At 53.2% G+C, this 18,722-nt stretch overlaps 2 protein-coding genes across 2 annotated transcripts; both read right to left on the reverse strand.

Moving 5' to 3' along the window:
* Positions 1-128: 128 nt before the first annotated feature.
* On the reverse strand, positions 129-5,550 carry LOC140643123 (11-beta-hydroxysteroid dehydrogenase 1-like). The gene is made up of 6 exons (XM_072844580.1): positions 5,187-5,550; positions 4,440-4,570; positions 3,736-3,847; positions 2,902-3,087; positions 1,950-2,093; positions 129-738 (listed from the first exon to the last, which is right to left on the reverse strand). Exons 1-6 carry the CDS (start codon positions 5,272-5,274, stop codon positions 518-520), a joined length of 882 nt encoding a protein of 293 aa, XP_072700681.1. The 5' UTR covers positions 5,275-5,550; the 3' UTR covers positions 129-517.
* A 6,268-nt stretch (positions 5,551-11,818) lies between these two features.
* G0S2 (G0/G1 switch 2) lies at positions 11,819-12,925 on the reverse strand. Its single transcript, XM_072844657.1, has 2 exons — positions 12,784-12,925; positions 11,819-12,467 (listed from the first exon to the last, which is right to left on the reverse strand). The coding sequence occupies exon 2, from the start codon at positions 12,415-12,417 to the stop codon at positions 12,109-12,111; it is 309 nt and encodes a 102-aa protein (XP_072700758.1). The 5' UTR covers positions 12,418-12,467; positions 12,784-12,925; the 3' UTR covers positions 11,819-12,108.
* Between the last annotated feature and the right edge of the window lie 5,797 nt (positions 12,926-18,722).

Genomic DNA, 18,722 nt, shown 5'->3' on the forward strand with positions numbered 1-18,722 from the left:
ATAATGACGGATTATTGCAAGGATTCAACTTTCCTGTGAAAGGCAAGTCGGTGGAGTTGTACCTGCTCACAGCGGCATTTAGTAATGGCGAAAGAGGGGATAAAGACCCCACAGAAGACGCAAAACTGTTAGGTTAGTAAATTTTATTTACTAATTAATTTGTTACTACTTTTCCCTAGCCTGGGGCAGGAAGGGGTCTGACCGGCTGGCATGCTGCCGCTGCAGGCAATTCCCCCCTTGCAGGCCCCGTACCGCGCTCCGCGGCCGCCCCGGCCAGCCCCTCAGCGGCGATACGATCTAATTACAGGTGAAATCATTAACTCTTCAAAGCGCAAGCGGAGATTTCTGCCGGGAGGCCCGTCCTCCCGTGCGGGGAGCGGCCCTCAGCGGCGGGGCCCCGGCTGCAGGGCCCGTCTCCGCCGGCAGAGGAGGGTGTGGGACCGGCGAACCCTCCCGCGCCGGCGGGCGCCGTTGGCGACGGCCGAGCTCAGCGGGAGGGCGGGGCCGGGGGGGCCCGCTAGTTCCTCTCGAGGCTCTCCAGCCGGTACCGGCTCCTGACCAGGTAGTCCAGCAGCTCGGCGGCCCAGTCCCGCAGGAGCAGCGGCAGCCGGGTGGAGCCGTAGCGGTAGTAGAGCTCGCGCCGGCGCAGCGCCGCCCCCTTGAGGATCTCCAGCGCGCACTCCTCCCGCGGCGCCGGCGACACCCGCAGCAGCCCGGCGGCGGCGCGCACCGCGCTCTCTGCCGGGGCAAAGGGGCTCAGGCGGGGCCGCTCCGCCCGGCCGGCCCGCGGGGCGCCGAGGGGAGGGCTCCTCGAGGGAGCGGGCCGCGGGGAGAGCGGGCCGAGGGGAGGGCTCCTCGAGCGAGCGGGCCGCGGGGAGAGCGGGCCGAGGGGAGGGCTCCTCGAGCGAGCAGGGCGACCGGGCCGAGGGGAGGGCTCCTCGAGCGACCGGGCCACGGGGCGACCGGGCCGAGGAAGGGCTCCTCGAGCGACCGGGCCACGGGGCGACCGGGCCGAGGAAGGGCTCCTCGAGCGACCGGGCCACGGGGCGACCGGGCCGAGGAAGGGCTCCTCGGGCGACCGGGCCACAGGGAGACCGGGCCGAGGAAGGGCTCCTCGAGCGAGCGGGCCGAGGAAGGGCTCCTCGGGCGACCGGGCCACAGGGAGACCGGGCCGAGGAAGGGCTCCTCGAGCGAGCGGGCCATGGGGCGACCGGGCGGGCCACGGGGCGACCGGGCCGAGGGGAGGGCTCCTCGAGCGAGCAGGGCGACCGGGCCGAGGAAGGGCTCCTCGAGCGACCGGGCCACGGGGCGACCGGGCCGAGGAAGGGCTCCTCAAGCGACCGGGCCACGGGGCGACCGGGCCGAGGAAGGGCTCCTCGAGCGACCGGGCCACGGGGCGACCGGGCCGAGGGGAGGGCTCCTCGAGCGAGCAGGGCGACCGGGCCGAGGAAGGGCTCCTCGAGCGACCGGGCCACGGGGAGAGCGGGGCTTGCGGCGTGCCGGGTTAAAGCGGGTCGAAGCGGAGGTAAATTCACGAGGGTGAATTCCTCTCCGCTGGCCGACGCGTGTGGAGCTCTTCCTGCTGCCCCCTTGCCTTCCCATACCTTGTTGTTGCGCCAGCAGATGGGATTAATGGGAGATAGGTGGCTGGCACATCCGTTTGTACCAACTGAACGTTAGGCTGTGCCAGCCCGTGTGCACTAGCTGGTTTTATGTAGCGGGGGAAAGAAGTTAGTCTTGAGACTGGTTTTTGGTGGAGGAGCAGTGGGATCCCCCAGAGAGCAGGGTGTGTTTTGCATGCACTTGTGCTAAGCGGGGCTGGAGGAAAAGCAGCAGCAGAGGTGAATGGGAGAGTCGGTGGCAGAGGGAGTGGAAGGGCAGGGTAAGAAGCTGTTCTAGAAGGTGATGCTCAGCTCTTGATCAGCCAGATCAAACAGCGCTGACCTTACCAGTGTCTATGAAGCCAAGGATGCAGAGCGTGATGGAAACGTTAATGCTCTGAATGTTGAATTCCTGCCTCAGGGAGCTGAAAAATCCATCCAAGGCAAACTTAGTTGCAGAGTAGGCGACCGTAAAGGGAAACCCGACTTTTCCTGGACACAGAGCGAAGTTCTGTTATAGCACAGAAAACTGCTTGACCTGAACCTCTGTTTTTGCTCTTCAACAGATAGAGTATTTTACCCGAAAGGAGTTTACTGTTAGTGAAATGTCATCCTGGCACACGAGCAGCAGCACTACAAATATTCCTGTCAGCTTCCAGCTCTCAAGGCCAGCACCGTGGCTCATGTCTCTGCTCAGGGTGTGAGCAACCTGCAGTAACTAGGAAACCCTCGGAGGGGGGAGATGGAGCAAAGTTTAAGCTCTTGTCTCTGGATCCTGAGCTAAGCTGATCACCAGAAGACTAATCAACATACCAGCTGTGAGTGCAGACATCTGTTAGTAATTTAGTTTCCTGACTTAACAGAAATTTATTAGAACGGAGTCATGTTTTGTGAATAGACTTAGTCAGTAACTCACTCTACAAATATTAGCAGGAACTTGACCTACCAAACCAAGACGAACAGTCAGAGATCCAATGCAGGGGGAAATTACTGCATTTCCACTTTTCTCCATAAAACTGGAGGTGTATGAGCTCTGCTGCTCTAATGAGCCTGACACCAGGGTGGGGGGTGTAATTACAGGGCTGGCCAGAAAGCAAGCTGGGGTGATTGGATTGCATCAGAGAACAAATTCCATTGAGAAAATACAAAAAAGATCCGGATTTGGGGTTTTTTTTGAGTGCGTTAAGCAGTTATGGCTCCTTTAGGATGCCTGGTGTCTCTGCATGCTGCTTGCTTCTGAACATCAGCCCACGGTGCCTTTTGACTGAATCCCGTATCACCTACCTCGCTCCGCACTTACCTGCCATGGATGAAACCACTACAATGCTGCCCTTGCTCTCCTTTAGCATGGGCAGGGCAGACGTGGTCATCGCCACGTAGCTGAGGAAGTTGATCTCCAGGAGCTTTCGTACGTGACCAACATCCCCGTTGAAATAACCGAAGTATGATGTGCCGATGTGATTAAGAATCAGCATGTCCAGGCCTCCTGCAAGCAGAGGAGCAGGCATTAGTGCTGGGTGGGAGAAGGCTACAACCAGGGCAGCAGAGCCCTTCCTGGGAGCATGATAAATGTCATCAAAAGAAATCAGGTTTTTGGGTCAGAGCTGTGGCCTGTCATGTCTGGAGTAGGAATATAGTCTGGATGGTGGCTGCCAGTAAAAATTTTGTCGTGACTTTTTTTCCTGGTCCAAAACACAAATAGCACGGCACAAGGGGGATCACCCTCAAGTTGTCTGTGGGCCTGGGGTGGGAGAGGGAGTGCTCCACACAGAGCCGAAGCATTGCATTTCCCCGGCCGTGACCCTTAACCGCAATAGCAAAGCTGCTACAGGCCTGAGGGGTGGTTTCAGACCACAGTAGCTGGGGGTGATGAAATCCAGGATTACGATACTGGAACAGGATGTCATGAGGGCACAGAGCTGAAATCGAGAGCGCAGTTCAGTTTGAGCTGGCGCAATGAAGCTGGGCAGAGAAACGGAACTGCAAAGGGCATAACTAGGGGAAAAACGTCTCCTGTCTCACCCCATCTCCATCTCTCCTGCTTTTTTTAGTGGGCATGTGGCAAAAAGCAGCATGGCCAAGGAGAGATGCAATGGTTCCGCTGTTGTTTACGGAGAGCAGGCTGTAAACGTACCCAGCGAGGTCTCTGCCTCCTTCACCACGTGCTCGGCGAAGGCCATGTCCTCCATGGTGCCGCTGATGTACCGTGCGGAGGCTGCCCCCAGCTCCAGGCACCGCTCCACCACCTGCCGCACCAACACAAGGCGTCAGAAACCCCTTTCCCTGCCCTGGGAAGCCTGCTGCGGTAGCAGAAGAAGGGTGTCTGTGCTCCCTGTTGATGTGTCCCTGCCTTAAAATGGTGGTTTGGAGTTTCGAGAGTATGCTTGGAGCCTTTTAAGCTTCAAAGGGAGCCTGAAAAATTATTCTTTTGGTGAATGCTTTACCCAAGGCAGTCTGACTCTTTATCAGTGCAGTCTGCGCTGGAATTGCATGCATATAGGGTGAGCAGGAGCTTGTGCATCACTGCAGTGGAATGAGGGTGTGTGTGTGCTGAGGGAGCCTGTGTGTAGGGGGATATGTGTACGTTACTAAGAAAGTTCAAATATTGTAATATGTGCTATGCAGGGTGTGTGTATCTGCAGGAGAGGGATTTCTGTGCGTGCAGGAGCCCCAGGCAGCACAGGTATGCATACCTGTGAATGTAACTGTGCCTACCTGGTGTTTGTGCCGTAGCAATTACATATTCATGCGTGTACCTGTGAAGTGAGATTGGCCTTCGTATGTTTGTGTGTGTGCTGCCATGAACGTGCATGTGTGAGTGCTCAGCTTGCCATTTACTTTCTGTAGCTTGGCCTCTGTCCGTGCCGTGATCAAAATGTGGGATCCCATCCGTGCCAGGTGATACGCCATCTGCTCTCCAATTCCAGTGCTTGCTCCGGTGACGATCACCCGCTTCCCTTTCAGCATCTCTGGGGACCAAGGCACAGGGATTTAATTTATCCAAACCCTATTTAAAAATAAAATAAAATCCTCTAATGCCCCTGAGAGTAAGTAGTTAATTGGAAGCTAAGCGAGCCTGCAAGTGCAGAGCGTCCGGCACCCGGACGTCTCTTCCATCCGCTGGAAGAAGCTGCGCTGAGAAGCAGCTGCAGCTCCTCACAGAACGCAGTGACATGGGGACAGCGCTCGGCTCTTTCAGCAGTTTCTTTTTTTTCCACAAATCAGGACACAACTTATAAACAGCCCAACTATTTTGTAATAAAAATCATCCACTAAGTGCATGCTTCAAAACTGAAAATCCAACATTTAAAAGTCATGTTTATAAACTCTTTTCTACACCCTGGAAAAGGGAGTGTTCAAAGCCCTCTCTCTCTCGGACCCCTTGCCTCACCTGCTCCCTTGGGAAGTATTTCTGCATATTACTTGCTCATTTGATTTTAAATCTTGAAAACAATTTTCCAGTATCAGCCACCACACAAAGGCTCAGATGTGGTTTGGTCCAAGCTCTGTACAGTTTCTATGCAAAACACTCAAACGTGGCTTTTAATAATTTTCCTTAAAGACAGATTCACTTTTAATACTTACCCGGTTTGAAATTCTCCCTCGCAGAATAAAACCAGAAGGCCAAAACCAATCCCAAAAAGGGAATGAGAATCTTTTGCAACCGACCCATCCCACTGTGGAGTCAGGAAATAAAACATAAAAGAGAAGGGAGGAAAAAAACCAAAACACAAACCACCCTCTGCAGAGCGGCTCCAGAGGGAAGCAGCAATGCCAGTCCTTTAAAACCTGTTAGCGAAGGAACTGCAACTTCCAAAGCACTGGAAAATCACGAGTGGATGGATAAGCAAAGCAAACCCTTTGATTTGCTCCCCGCTAGAGCTGGCGAACTTCGGCCTAACTGACAGTGCTGTTTGAGTTCTGCCCGGCTCTTTTCATATTTCCTGTCCTACGTTAAAATGCAGAATTTTGCACAACACCCTGGAAGAGGTGTGTCTTTGCTGAGCAGCATCAAGTTTCACTTCGAGAACATCAGGGGCAGCCTAGTGCAGGTGGTTAAACATCGTCTTTTATTCCCACTGGCACTGTACGCGGGTGCGCGTGGAGATGCGATCCGGGTCTGATCGCTGCCGAAAGCCTCGTGGTGGGTTGGGGGCCGCTGTGCTGCGGGGGGCCGTGCAGCAGGACACGCGGCAAAGGTCCCGTGCTCCCCAGGGCATCTCGGCTCTGCGCCCTGCGGCAGCTGCCTGCCACCGGCGTGCTGGGCAGCGGGGGCCCAGCAGCGCGTACCACCCCCAAGCAGCTCCAAAAATGCTTTGCCGAGGCAGGGTTTATTTTTTCACCTCTACCTACTCCTGTGAGCAGATGAGGGAGCAGGGGCTGAGCTGAACCCATCACCAGGGGTGCAACCACCCCGGCTCCAAGGGGCCGTTCAGGCACCGGGGGGTTTGCAACAAAATGCTGATATTTTTTTTTTTTTTTTCTGCAGAAAAAATAAGGGTCCTTGCTGCAGTGGTTCCTCCTTTGAACTTTTTCAAGAGCTTTGTTCTTACTTTTAAGGGAGTATATTCTGAGGAAGAGCTACGTAACATCCGCCAGCTCCTGGAGTCTAGGCAGCAGCAAATTCAGCGCTGTTGGTCTTACGCAATGGGTATGAATCATGCTCCAGCCTTGGTCTGGCACTGGGATCTTCATCCCGGAGTACCAGTGCCTGCTGCAGCACGTGGGATGGGGACACGCTGCGGGAGCTTCGTGTGCTCCTGGGGATGCCTCGCTAGAGCCTCTGCTTTCTCAGCGGGGAAAGCCGTGTTTGCTGGGACAAGAGCCTCATCTGCAGTGCGCGAGCTGCACCATGGCCTGATTTACATGGGCACAACGCCGTGGTTGTCCCTCTGACTCCTCCACCATAACCAGCCAGAAAGAATTATTTAAAGATTTTTTTTTTTCCCCCCTATTGCAGCTTTAAAGTAAAGATTATTTAATTTAGTGACATACCTGGTTGGGCAGTAGAGCTCTCTGGCATTGCTTCTGCTTTATAGATTTTATTTTTTTTTTCCCCCTTTCTACTTCAGTCTCAACTTTCCCTCTGATAAGAAGCACTCAACCCACACTTGATCAGATAACTCCAGTACAGTCACTTTTCCTGCCTCCCTTTGCTTTGAACTTGAGTCACGATCATGGGGCAACCACTTCATTCCTTGGCTTGAAAAAAATGAACTAGTTAACCTTATTTCAGCTGTGAAGTTGTCTGTGTTGCGGGCAGGGAGAGAGGCTCTTTTCAGATATTGATGTTTATTACTAGCGTTATTACTGCAGTAAAGCAATAACCGTCAACCTTTGCGCGCTGTCTGCAAGCGTGTCCGAAGGGTATCGTGCTCTTTGCTCTGCGTCGGCCTGGGGAGACGCGGCCGGAGGCAGCCCGGCGGGTAGGGAGCCAAACACTGCGCTTGCCTTGCTGGTGTGCTGTTTAATGAGAATTGCGGGTTTGTTTGGGGTTTTTGTGTGAAACAAAGTAGCTGATAATAAAGGACCCAAATACTGACTATTTTGGACATAGCTTAATCTTTTTGTAAAAACAAATTTGGGTATGCGCCGTTTAGGGTGTCCTATGTGGAAATGAAGGGTGTGGGGAGGGGGGCTGCTGGCGTGGTCCCCGGGAGGGCTGGGGGCTGCAGCAGCAGCGGGAGCTGCCGGATCCGGCTGCGTTTCGCTGCCCACGTGGGTTTGCTCTTGGCCATCTGTCACCCTTCCAGGGCGATGCTGCTCCTCACTCCCACTCACAGCTTTTTCTGGGTTTGTTTTGCTGATGCAACTTAAGAACTTGTTTTTTAACCTTTTCCTGGGGGTGGGGAGCGAGGGAAGGGAGAGGAGGGCAGGAAGAGGTGACTGCAGAGAAGTGTTTTCTGATCTCGGCCCACGAGGCCGGTCCTGGCCCCGCTGCTCCCAAACCTCCGTGCCTTGGCAGAGGGGAGCCCGGCGGCGTGCCTGGCCCCGGCGCGGTGAGGTGGAGCCCCGGGAGCACAGAGGAGCAGCCTCTTGCTTTTGAAATGGCTTCACCCGAATTTTCCTGGATGTATCCCCCCACTGCACATCGCCTCTGTATCGCTCGGCTGTTTGAAGCCATGTTTTGCAAGGGGTGATGTTTGGCGTTGTGCTAACCCCTCTGCGCGGGGGAGGCTCTTCATTCAGTGCTGCTGGAGCTTACTGGAAGGAAACAAAGACGTGAAGGAAACTTGTTCTGACAACAAACTAGCAGAGCAGCAGAGGGGAGCTGCTGGAGAGCCCCGGCCGTGCCCGCAGCCCGGCACTGCCTGGAGGGAGCACGTTCCGGGGCAGGGCTGGGGCTCGGGCAGGTTTGTGCGTGCAGCTCAGGGACCCAAAAGCACTCGACAGGAATTAGGATACCACTTTTTTTTTTCTTTTTTTTTTCTTTTTAAGTGATATTTGGCTTTTTTCAAGCCGTGATCAAATCTTTGTTAAATGCAGAGGATTTTCCTTCCCCCCCCTCCTTTGTTATGTAGACATTAAAATGTTATTTCTCATACCCAGTTCTCCTAGCATACTTTACCGTGAGCACAGATTTAATTCCTTTCTTTACAGATAGCACCGTTATAAAGGGCTGCCCTCAGTTATATTTGCGTTAGGCTGATGTGCACGTCAACGTGATGCTATTGGGCCGTGACAGATGTGTGTGTGTTTTGGCACGGCTGCACACCGCCTCGCCGTGGCTCCTGGACACGGACCGCAGGCAGTGCCGATGTCCTGCAAATGCCATCGCTGTCATGGCTGCACCGCTCCTGAAAAATGCACTCTCGGGTCCCAAGGGAGACTTGAGATGATTGTAGGACTGGGTTTGGTTTGACATGGTATTTCTACTCGCTGCTGGCTTAGAGAAAACACTGTGATGTTTAAGCCATGTCTAAGCACTAAATTTTTTTTTTTCCTGTGTGACCAAATTGGGAATTGCTGCCTTGATATTTGATTGTCGGTACTGTGGCTGCTTTAAGTCTTGGCCGCTATCCACGTTCCCAATGCCCTTGGTGTTGGGTGGCAGAGGCTGATTTGCTTATCTGGGCCCCTAATTTTAGCCTGGCAGCTCTTGAAACAGCCAAACTGCAAATAGTGAGTGAGGACTCTCTAAAGACATTCGGCTCATGCCCTTGAACGATTGGCCTGGGAGGGGGGGCTGCTGGGTTTTAGGTGGCTTTCAACTCCATATGATGAAAGCCTGGACAACGGCTCCAAGCTGAAATAAGATCTTTGAAGAGGTGTTGCAGGATGGGTAGACACAGATACTCACCAGATCTCATGCCAGCTGCAATTTTCCTGAGGATTTAATGTACCAGGAAAATGCCGCATTTCCAGGTTAAAGTGAACTGGGTTCAGACAAGTCTTAAAAGAAAGAGAATAACAGAAATCAACCTCCTGTGATGCTTGGCAATCTAACTCACACCTCGGGCAATGTGTGGCTCTCCTTGAGAGCTTATCCCTCAGGACTTTGGTTTAACTCAGTCTTAAATGCTCTGTATGCTTCTACACTGTAGTTTACCTGAGGTGTCCTTACTAGTACTGACTGTACATCTTATTCCATCCGGTTGCTCTCTGGTATATCCCTGTACTTATAATCAAAATTTCTCTTTGCACTTCACACACGGGCTTTCAGAATGACTCCGCCGTGCTCCGTTGCCAGTGTGTGTGGATGCTGTTTGGTTGCATGGGGTTGTATTTCCGGCAATTGTATCGGCCCGGGCTTTCTCCAGTTTGTCTGATGTCAAAATACAGATGTGATGGGGCTGGGAAAGAGGCTGGTTTGGAGAGTCGTGCCATGGTTTAAAGACAGAGAAGTTTGTTGAAGCCTTTTAATCTACTGCATCTGGCAAGTCTGTCCTTCATCATAGTTAAAGTGATGTTAAATGGATTAGTAAGCCTCCATGCACACTGAAGTTATCATTGTGTGGTTTAAGTAAGACTTTATATAGTTGTTGTGGTAAAATCAGCCATTAATATGTGTCTAATTCACCACTCTGCAGAGAACTGGTCTACTATGGATGAAATCTGCTGTGGAAATGGTAATGCATAGGCTTGACCTCTCAGGCTGTCCTTTCGGGGTATACGTGGGAGGTAATGACCTCTGAGCTTGCAGTGTGTCAGGAGGCAGGAGATTGTCTTCTGCAGGACGTGATTTTACCGAGTTGGCTCCAGAACTGCCGGCGCAGTGTGCGGTTTAGCTGTCTAATCCCGTTAGCTGTCTTAGGAGGAACTATTTTGATTGTTCCACAAACCTCTTTGCTTTAAGCTCATAAACCCTGTGACTGGATAACTGCGGAGAGGAGGTGTGGGCAGCAGGGTGCCGGCATGATGCGAGGAGGCCACGTACGTGGTGTGAAGACAACCTGAGGTCCAAACCCAGAAGTGGTGGAGGTCATCCTGGATGGGCTTGCCTGGAGCTCCCTAGTCACCCCTGGACTTGCAAGCTGGGCTGCTTGAGACCAGCTCTGTCTCCTCATTTTTAAAATTTTCCCCTTCCCATAGGGCAGGGTGAGACACCTGCAACGTAGAGCAGGGCTAATCTTGGGAACCAATGTGTGATTGACAGAGTTTGCAGCTGCCTTGGACCAGACCTGGCAATATTTTCATGCCTGACGCGGCCACGGACTTTCAGGTCCTTGGTTTATCCATGCACCAAGCGTGCCACAGGGAATTCCAGGTCAGCCTTCCCTGTCCCTGAGGCCGTGCTGCAAACGTATAGCCTGCTTAAAGCTGGAACTGGGGGAGTGACGGACTCTCCTCAGCTGACGGCTTTCTTCAGGCCTGAATTCTCCTTTCATGTTTGCCCATGAAATTTCTATTGGTATCGGTGAGGTGTTGGATTGTTCAGCCTTGCCAGGGACCAAAAGGCTTGGTTATGGACGAAACAAAGTGTTTCTCAAAGGCTGTTTTTAATGCAATTGGACTCCGCTCTTTTCCCCACGAGGAAAAGGTACTTTATACTTGATTCAAAGCTTGAACAGAGTTTGTGCAGACTTGGTAGGATTCCTTCTCCACAATGTACTGCTGGTTTTTTTGACAGAAATAATGGTCAACAAAAGGAATTGCATGGTTACGTATTATGAAAACGTAAGGGTGAACTTCAGCTGCGTTCTTATATTTTCGGATTCTGATCTTAACTTGTGCAGCTCTGGGAGGAGCTATACATTTGGCACTGGTGTCAGGCAGCGCTTTTTTATTTTCCATAATCTCTTGCTGTTTGTATCGTTTTGCTTTTAGCTAGGCAGTGGCATATCACTGGTGTATCTCCCAGTTTCTGTGCAAGGTGTGTAGCCTGCTCCTGCCTCTGCCCCGCTGGCCATGTCTTTGCCATTGTGCAGATAAAGGGGGATTTTTCTGCCCCAGTCCTGACTGGCAGGGACTATTTCCCTTCCCTCCCTTCTATAGCATGGTCAGGATCTTTCAGCTGTGGCTATCTGGAGGGTTTATTTGGCTAACATGACATAGTCCTGAATGCAACAGATTCTTGCTAAGCCCAGGGAAGATTTTTTGAAATAGGTGGAAGTCCTCTAATGAGTCTGGCAGTGCCCTGGGTGCAGCCCTGGAGCTTGGATCCCTGTTTCCACACCCTCCAGGCCGACTATGCCATTGTGTCTCTCCATGCTTCAGTCTTTCCATCTGTGACACCCCTGTGATACTGTGCAGAATATTATTCTGCACAATTAGGTGTCTGTGGTGGGTTTGTGAAGGATCCCAGGAAAGGTAAAAGATTTTTTTGAAGCTTTTTTAGCTGTGCAGCAGCCATAGCCTGATAGAGGATTGCTGGGGAATGGACAGGGTTGTGGTTGGTTTTTTTTGGTGTGTGTTTTTTTTTTTAAACAGTTCTGGGCACGCATGGCCATGGCTGAGACATCGATCTGTGCCATTAAACCCAGAAAACCCCATGAAGTACAACCCCACCTCCAACTGAGGGCATGTCTGTCACCCGTGCGAGACAAATGCCACCTCCTCCCCCCACCCCAGTTGGCCCATTTTGGAAGGGAGCAGCTGCTGGAGGTCCCAGAGCAGCCCCACAGAGGGGGGCTTTATTGGAGGGTGCAGCCACCACCCTCAACTGTTCCCTGGGTCACCCCTGCTACCCCCCCCCCAAAAAGCCAGAGGTGCAAGTGAAACCTGTTTGCAAATCTGTAAGAGAAGGGTTTGAAATGAATGCAGCTAGAGCGCACTGGTACCATATAAAATATTTATTGGCTTTTGCAAAATGTTGTAAAATGCATCTGTAATAAAAATAAGAAACCATGCTGTGCATCTTGCACATTTTTATACCAACAAAAGGTATTTTTTCCCACTGCTGCACAGCAGCAAATATAACCGTTCACTTCTTTCAAGTCTTGCACTTGCGGTCTCCTCCTTCAGCCAACCCTTCTCTCTTCTCGCTGGAACCACCACCAGGTACAACAGGACAGCAGAGTCTCTTGTGCTTGGTTGCTCGGCAGGCCCCTCTCCAGCCGCGGGGCTCTTAGGAGGCGTGCTGCCTGGTCACCAGGGCCCTCTGCATCACCACCGGCTTCTTGCTCTTTTCCAAGATCAAATCCTCCTGTTTCTGAGGAAGCATTTGCTCTTGTGTCGGGCCAGGTTTCCTCTCCTCCTCCTCCTCCTCTGGCCTCCCTTCAGAGGTGAAAGGGCTGCACACTGCCTCCACCAGACCAATAACCACACCAAAGAAAGCCAGCACGCTGCCCAGCATGTACAGCTTGACCATTTTTCTGTTGGGCTTCTGGCTGAGCATTTCTTTGGCAAAGGGGATCAGCTCATGCATGGTTTCCATTTTTTTTTTTTTTCTTTTTTTTGCAGCAGCAGATTTGGAAGATGTCAGTTCTACAAGAGAAGAGAGGGACATTAGTTAAATCCAGCTGCTTTCCCCCGTAGCGGTCGGAGCCCTCCAGGCAGTCCCACGCTCTCCGCAGACACCCCAGCCCTGTTTTAAGCGGAGATTTTTGATTCTGTGCTAGAGGGCTCGCTTCAGGAAAACGCATCCACCCGTGGCCCCGCTGTCCGGGCGGCTGGAGGAGCGAGCTGCCCGGCAGAGCGGACCCTTCGCAGCCGGCGCCGGGCTGCGGCAAGGCGGGGGATCCAGCCGGGCCCCTCATCGCACCCCCCATCGTATCCCCCCTCCCCCATCGCACCCCCTTACCCGGAGGCGGCGGCTGCTGCGGGGCAGGGGAGGGGGCGGCGAGCGCTGCGGGGTGGGCTCGGCTCGGCCGGGCTCGGCTCGGCTCGGCTGGGCTGGGCTCGGCTCGGCTCCGCTCGCAGCTGCTGCCCGCCGCTGCCGCCTTATATCGGCGGCGGGGCGGGCGGGGCGGGCAGGGTGCCCCGAGCACGCCGCCAGCACGGGCCGCCCCCCCGCCGCCTTGGCAGCTCCTGCCCGTAATCCGGCCAGGCTAAAAAAAACTTGCCTCTTTTTTTTTTTTTCCTTTTATAAAACTTGTTAGTGTTCCATCTCCCCCCCCCCAAAAAAAAAAAATTATGCTGAAGTCTGACCTCACAGCCAGAGCGGACGACTTGCAACGCAGCTCCGTGGCGGCTTCTGTAAGAAATGTTTAACATATTAGTAGGAGCTTTACTGAGCTAGTTCTTGGGCGTGAGGGAGAGGGTCTGTGTCCATGGCTCGTAAAATGTTACAGTGTTTGGATCTGGGGCTTGGAGTCGTGCAAAGTCCAGTTCAGCAAAGCAGATGTTTTCACCTCGCTGCCCTTTCTTGTAATGAAGTGGGTAAAAAAAAAAAAAAAAGCCTCCGTGGAGCGTAATAAAGGCCTTACCCAGGACAAGGCGTGAAGGCATTTGTTAAAGGCTTCTATAGGTGGCTCATGGCAAGGGGAACCACTAGAAGGTGGATAGATGCAGTGTGCGACAGCACCTTGATCCCCTGGGAATAAGAGAATAACTGGAAATTCCGACGTTAGTGAAAGTTACAGGCAACCTGTTAAGACCCCGTTTTCACTTTCCCTACACTTGATGCTGAAACTCTGTAACACCCTGTGATTCACCTGAAGGACAGCGTATTTCCTTTTTGGGGAAAATCAGAAGGCAGTGCTGCCACACTGCTTCCCTGGCTTGCTGCCGAGGAGCATTGCCTCAATAGCACGCAGCGGATTACATCACCTGCTTCCGCTGCTGGCTCCATGGGTGCACATATACTGCTCTGGCTGGAGGAACCATATACATTTCAGTGGCTGCTGACGTTAGAGAAGTTGCTAAAGCCATAAGAAATTGTTGGGATTTACAACTTCTGATTTTGCAGAGCAGATGATGGCGTCTGGACAGATTTCTCATCTGACCCTTATGGCTGAGGTGATGGGAATTGCTCTGCCAGGGCAGTATATAGAAATTACAATACAGTGCGAGTTCATGCGATAGCAGTGCTTTTAAGGAGCTGTCGGTATATGTGGAAAGAGGTAAAGCTCAGAGGGAGCCTTCGTGAGAGATGCTGTAACGGAGGCTGCTGCCTGGTGGCTCCCCAGGCTGGATCTCCTGGAGGGACGCCCAGGGGTGTTCGTGAGCCCTGGCGAGGCACAGCCCGAAGGGTGGGCAGGCAGCCCTCAAAGCAAGCTGGAGCTGAAGGGGGCTTGTCCTCAGACAGGGAGGGGAAAAAGGGAGGTTCTCTTACTCCCTGCCCCCAGCTCATGGAAAGGAGGGACGGTAGCACAGGGAATGGGGGTTTGATGCCCCTGAGCTGGGTTTTATCTCAGCCTACCTGGGAGAAACGTGACGTGAATAACTTGTGCCATGTTTCCCCTTCCTGCCCCTGCGGCGTTGCTGGTGCTGCAGCCGGCATGTCCCATTTCGTCTCAGTGTGGGAAAGGGGCAGAAGAGAGCTCTGAGAAATGTGGGAATTGCTGGAGTGTGTGTTAGTTAGCGCCGGGTCCCTTTTTTCTTTTGTTGGAGGATTTAAACACCTTCCCTTCTGAAGAACTGCCCTATGAGGTGATACTGCCCAAATTCTGCCCTAAAATCACTGAACTGGCTCAGAAGGGTTGGACTAGATGATCTTTAAGGTCCCTTCCAACCCAAATCATTCTCTGAGTCTGTAACTAAAACCAGCCTAAAGTCTGGCTTGTGTTGGGGTCGCAATTCCAAACTCTCGTTTGCAATCCTGCGGGCAAGGACCATGCTATCTTCCTCCCCTTTTCTCCTGCCCTCCCTGGGCTGCAGGCATTAATGCCCCCACGCTGCTCGGCTCCCTGACCGCAGGAGCGTGGGCAGTGGCCGGCCTGCCTCGCAAAGGGACGTGATGCTTGAATTTGTTGGGGTTTTTTTTTCTTCTTCTTCTTCCTTGCTGAGCTCTGCCGTGGGCATGTGCGGAGCAGTGAGTCACCGTCGCTCCTCACATCCCGCACGTCGGAGGGAGGCTGGAGGCTTTCCCCGCCACCGCCCCTCCTGCCCCTGCAGCACCCGTGCCGGGCAGGAGGGTGTTCACAGCGAGGAAACGCTGCCAGTGAAAACTTGGGGTTTTTTTTTTTTTTGCAAGTTTTGAATGTGCTTAGGAAACTGTATTGCAAGACTGGCTGTAAAAGTTGCCAAAGACTCGTCTATCCCTCCGCAGTGTCTGGGGTTTTTTCTTTAAATAAAAGGTCCTTATCTTCTCTGCCAACTTGGCAGCAAAGGTTGCAGCTGATTCCTGTATTCAAGCTATGTTTTTCTCTTCTGCAATGGCTTGAAAAATGACCATTGCAGAAAAGATAGCCAGAGGAGACAGCAATTAGACAGGGAAAGTTCAAGGTCACCATGTCTCCAGCCAGGGCTGGCTGCAGGGCCAGGCTACCGGCTCCTCGCGGTGCAAGGTGCGTGCCCTGCTTCCAGCCCCGCAGAGCGACGAGCAGTGTAAGCTGTTCGGGCCCTGCACAAACACCAGAAAGCAGCATGTTTGTGCAGTACGCAATCCCAGAAACAAAGGTCGGTGCGAAATGTTGGAATCATGACATTTTGCCTCAAAAAAGGTTTTTTGTGTTTTTTTTTAATTTGTTTGGGGGATTTTTTTTTTGTTTTTTTGAGGCAGGATTTTCTTTGCCTCCTGAACCTTATATTTGAAAGTCTCTTTTCCAACCTGAGAGCTAGGAACAGTACTTTTTATTCGTTAAATCTAGATGGAGAGAGATGTCTATGCAATCCCAGAGTACCAAGAGCTGGAGTGGTAGGGAGAGCACAGAGTCCAGGATAATTTTGAGGGTTAACCAAGCAGCTGATAATAATCTGTGGCAAATGCCTCTTATAGCAACACTCAGATTGTGTTGATTTAATTAAATAATATTTAATTCAATTTTGTTTTAAATTTGGGTAACAAAGTCTGTGCAAGCTCGTTGTGTGGACATTTAAATTGGATTAAGAGTGGATAAAAGGATTAATGATTAACACTAAATTAGACTAATTTTAGCTGTTCCTAATCTTATTTAGGAGAGTCTGCACAAGGAGGTTGTCAGGTTTAATTGCAACTTTGATTAAACCAGGCTTTATAGCTGGGAAAACTGCATGTGTTTAACGTCATCTGGAAGAAGAGCTCTGCCTGAATTTGCGAAGCAGCGTAAGCACCTGAGGCTTAACCTAAATATTGCCGGCCGGGGGAAGGCCGAGACGTGTGACTGCTCAGAGCAGCTCAGGGAGATGATGCTCCGCTCACCGGCTTGGCATGTGCTGAGCTCGGCCGGCGCCCGGTGCGCAGCACCGGAGCCACCAGCTCGGGTAAAGCTGCTTTGAAACTGCTTTGGAGGGTGCAGGCGAAGCCGCGCTGCAGCCGCTGCGGCTCTGGGGCAGCTCTGCCCGCAGGGGCCCAGATTTAACTCTCCCGCTGGCGTGGCTTGCTTTGCACCGGGATAACCTTGGCGGTGCTCTCGGGAATGGAAGCACTGGGAGAGAGAGCTCTGCCCTTGCTGTGGGGGGACGTGCTTGAGAAGAGGAGCGGCGAGCCTTTCCAGCTCTGCAGAAGGGCTGGAGAGGGCTTCGCTCCCTGGGCTGCTGAGCCGCGGGGCTCGCAGGTGGCTCAGCTCCGGTTTCGGCTGTGTCCCTTGGCAGGCGCACAGCTCCGTGCTGGCAGCGGGGCCAGGGGCAGCTGCCCGTCCTGGGCAGGGGCACGGCAGGCGCTGGGCACGCCGCGGGTGCGTGCTGCGGCTCAGGGGCGAGAGCTGCCCTGAGAGGTGCTGGACGGGAAACGACCGTGGCATAAGGACCTGCTGCCAGAGCATCCCCGTATGAAGCTCCAAGAAATCTTCGGGACAGTTGGTCTGCTTGGGCACAAGTGTGCTGTAGGCATTGTCCCCCCCAAAAAAAAACCACTTGAGTAAAATAGAGATATAAAAAGAAAAGGAAACCCCAAAGCCTGGCAAGCCCTGTTAAGGGTCTGTCCCTATTAAAAATGGATAAAATTATAAAACTTTGGTTTTATTACCCCAGCAGTTTCTGCTGTACTGAAGCGCTGTGTGCCTGCACGGAAGAGCCTTCCCGTGGGCTGCGATGGGCGCAGAGTGAACACAGGTAAACGTGGAGTGTGAGATGGCCGCGCGGCTCAGCCGTGGTGACCCGGCCAGTTTGTGGCTGTGCTCTGCTGTGGTGTCTCGAGGAGCCATAGCTGCCTCCTGGAGAGGAGAGGAGGAGGTCGCAGAGGAACAGCCGCAGGGACCTTGGTGCTTAGCACTAATATTGCCCCCGTTTCACGCAGGTTCGCACCCGGATGCTCTTCCAGCCAAGCTGTTGTAGGCCTGGCCAAGTTCTCTTGTCTGAACCCAAATATTTTTTTTTCATTTAATATTATTTACCTTAGAGGAAGACATTCAAACATAATTAACACAATGCTTTTGTGCAAGAATTGTGAGTCTGGGGGTCCATCCTGACCTAGCTGGGAGGCCGGCCCCAGGCCGAGCGGCACTTTGGCCTCAAGGGCCACTGGCGGTCCCTTCCCACCAGCCCTGGCCCTGGCTCTGGGGCTCTGGGTTTTGCAGAGTCATGGAGAGGAACCTGAGACAAAACGCCGAGCTGACCTCTGCCTCTTGGTGACATTTCCCAAAATGTGACAGAGCATCGTCTCAGTGGGTCTCGGCAGGAGCACTGCTGAGGTGGAAAGATGTGTTGCCTCATCTTCCACACGTCCGTGCACGGACAAGGGTCGGGCGCTGCTGGACTTTGTCCGTGGCAAGCGCAAGCTCTGTGGTGTGGTCTGGGACGTGGGGCTGCGCTCGGCCGCTCCGGCCTGACGTGCTGCCTGGGGAGGGGGGCAAAGATGGGGCAAAACACTTGTATTTCACCCTGGCAGGATCAAACCCCATGCACAGCGAGTCCCTTGTTTCAATCCCAGCAGGTGGGGGGAGGAACAAGCTGGCAACCAGGAGCAGAAAATAGTGTGACCTCCATTTCAGCCACCACTTGCGGTGTCAAGGAGCATACGTGGCTTAAAGAGGGCTTCTAAATACCCCATTAGTTTAAACTTTCTGCCATGGATGGCTGCAGGTGGAGGCAGGGTTGCTGTGCAGAGGGGCTCACTGGCTGCCAGCAGCGGGAGCGCAGAGACCCCCTCCCTGCTCCATCACCATAGCCTGGAAAAGCCGAAATCCTCCAGATGGCAGCCGGATGCTTTCCTAATGGAATATTTTCTCCTTTAGAAAATGGGGACATGACAAAAATAAAGATGTTCCCCTGCAAGGATAATTTTATCAAACCTCCCGGTGGAAAGCAGGCAGGCTTCCCAGCCTGCTGACCCTGCCAGCTTTGCTGCCCGTATCGGTGTGTGCTGGGGAGGGCTGTGTCGTGGGAGGCGGGCAGCCACAGACCGTCGGGCTCCGTGCGGGGTCCTGTGCCGGCCCTGTGTGTGTCTGGGCATGTGAAACTCCGCTGGATGTGGAAAGGAGCTGGTGGGGGAAAAAAGGAGAAGTCTGACTTAAGGGCAAATACTGACAGCCTTTGCTTTAGCTTTAGCCTACAGCTGGTGCGTTGCTCCTAAGGAGAGCTGGTCCCACCTTTACTGGGATTTGGGGCAATTGCTGTGCACGGATCAGCTGCCCTCTGGCATTTGGCCGGCTGCAGCCAGTACGTAGGACCAGCCGCCTCCGAGGCAGCGTGCAGCCGGCGTCCCGGACCTGCTAGCAGCCA

This window comes from Ciconia boyciana, chromosome 23 (assembly GCF_034638445.1).
Source record: "Ciconia boyciana chromosome 23, ASM3463844v1, whole genome shotgun sequence".
Taxonomy (NCBI): Eukaryota; Metazoa; Chordata; class Aves; order Ciconiiformes; family Ciconiidae; genus Ciconia; species Ciconia boyciana.

What these genes read in the sequence shown, in the direction of transcription:
- G0S2 (XM_072844657.1), bottom strand. Translation starts at nt 12,417, where the DNA reads ATGGAAACCATGCATGAGCTGATCCCCTTTGCCAAAGAAATGCTCAGC.
- LOC140643123 (XM_072844580.1), bottom strand. Translation starts at nt 5,274, where the DNA reads ATGGGTCGGTTGCAAAAGATTCTCATTCCCTTTTTGGGATTGGTTTTG. An exon ending in GAGGGAGAATTTCAAACCGG is followed by an intron (nt 4,571 to 5,186) that starts GTAAGTATTAAA and finishes CTTGGTCCCCAG; the next exon opens with AGATGCTGAAAGGGAAGCGG. An exon ending in GGAGGCAGAGACCTCGCTGG is followed by an intron (nt 3,088 to 3,735) that starts GTACGTTTACAG and finishes CTCTGCTTGCAG; the next exon opens with GAGGCCTGGACATGCTGATT.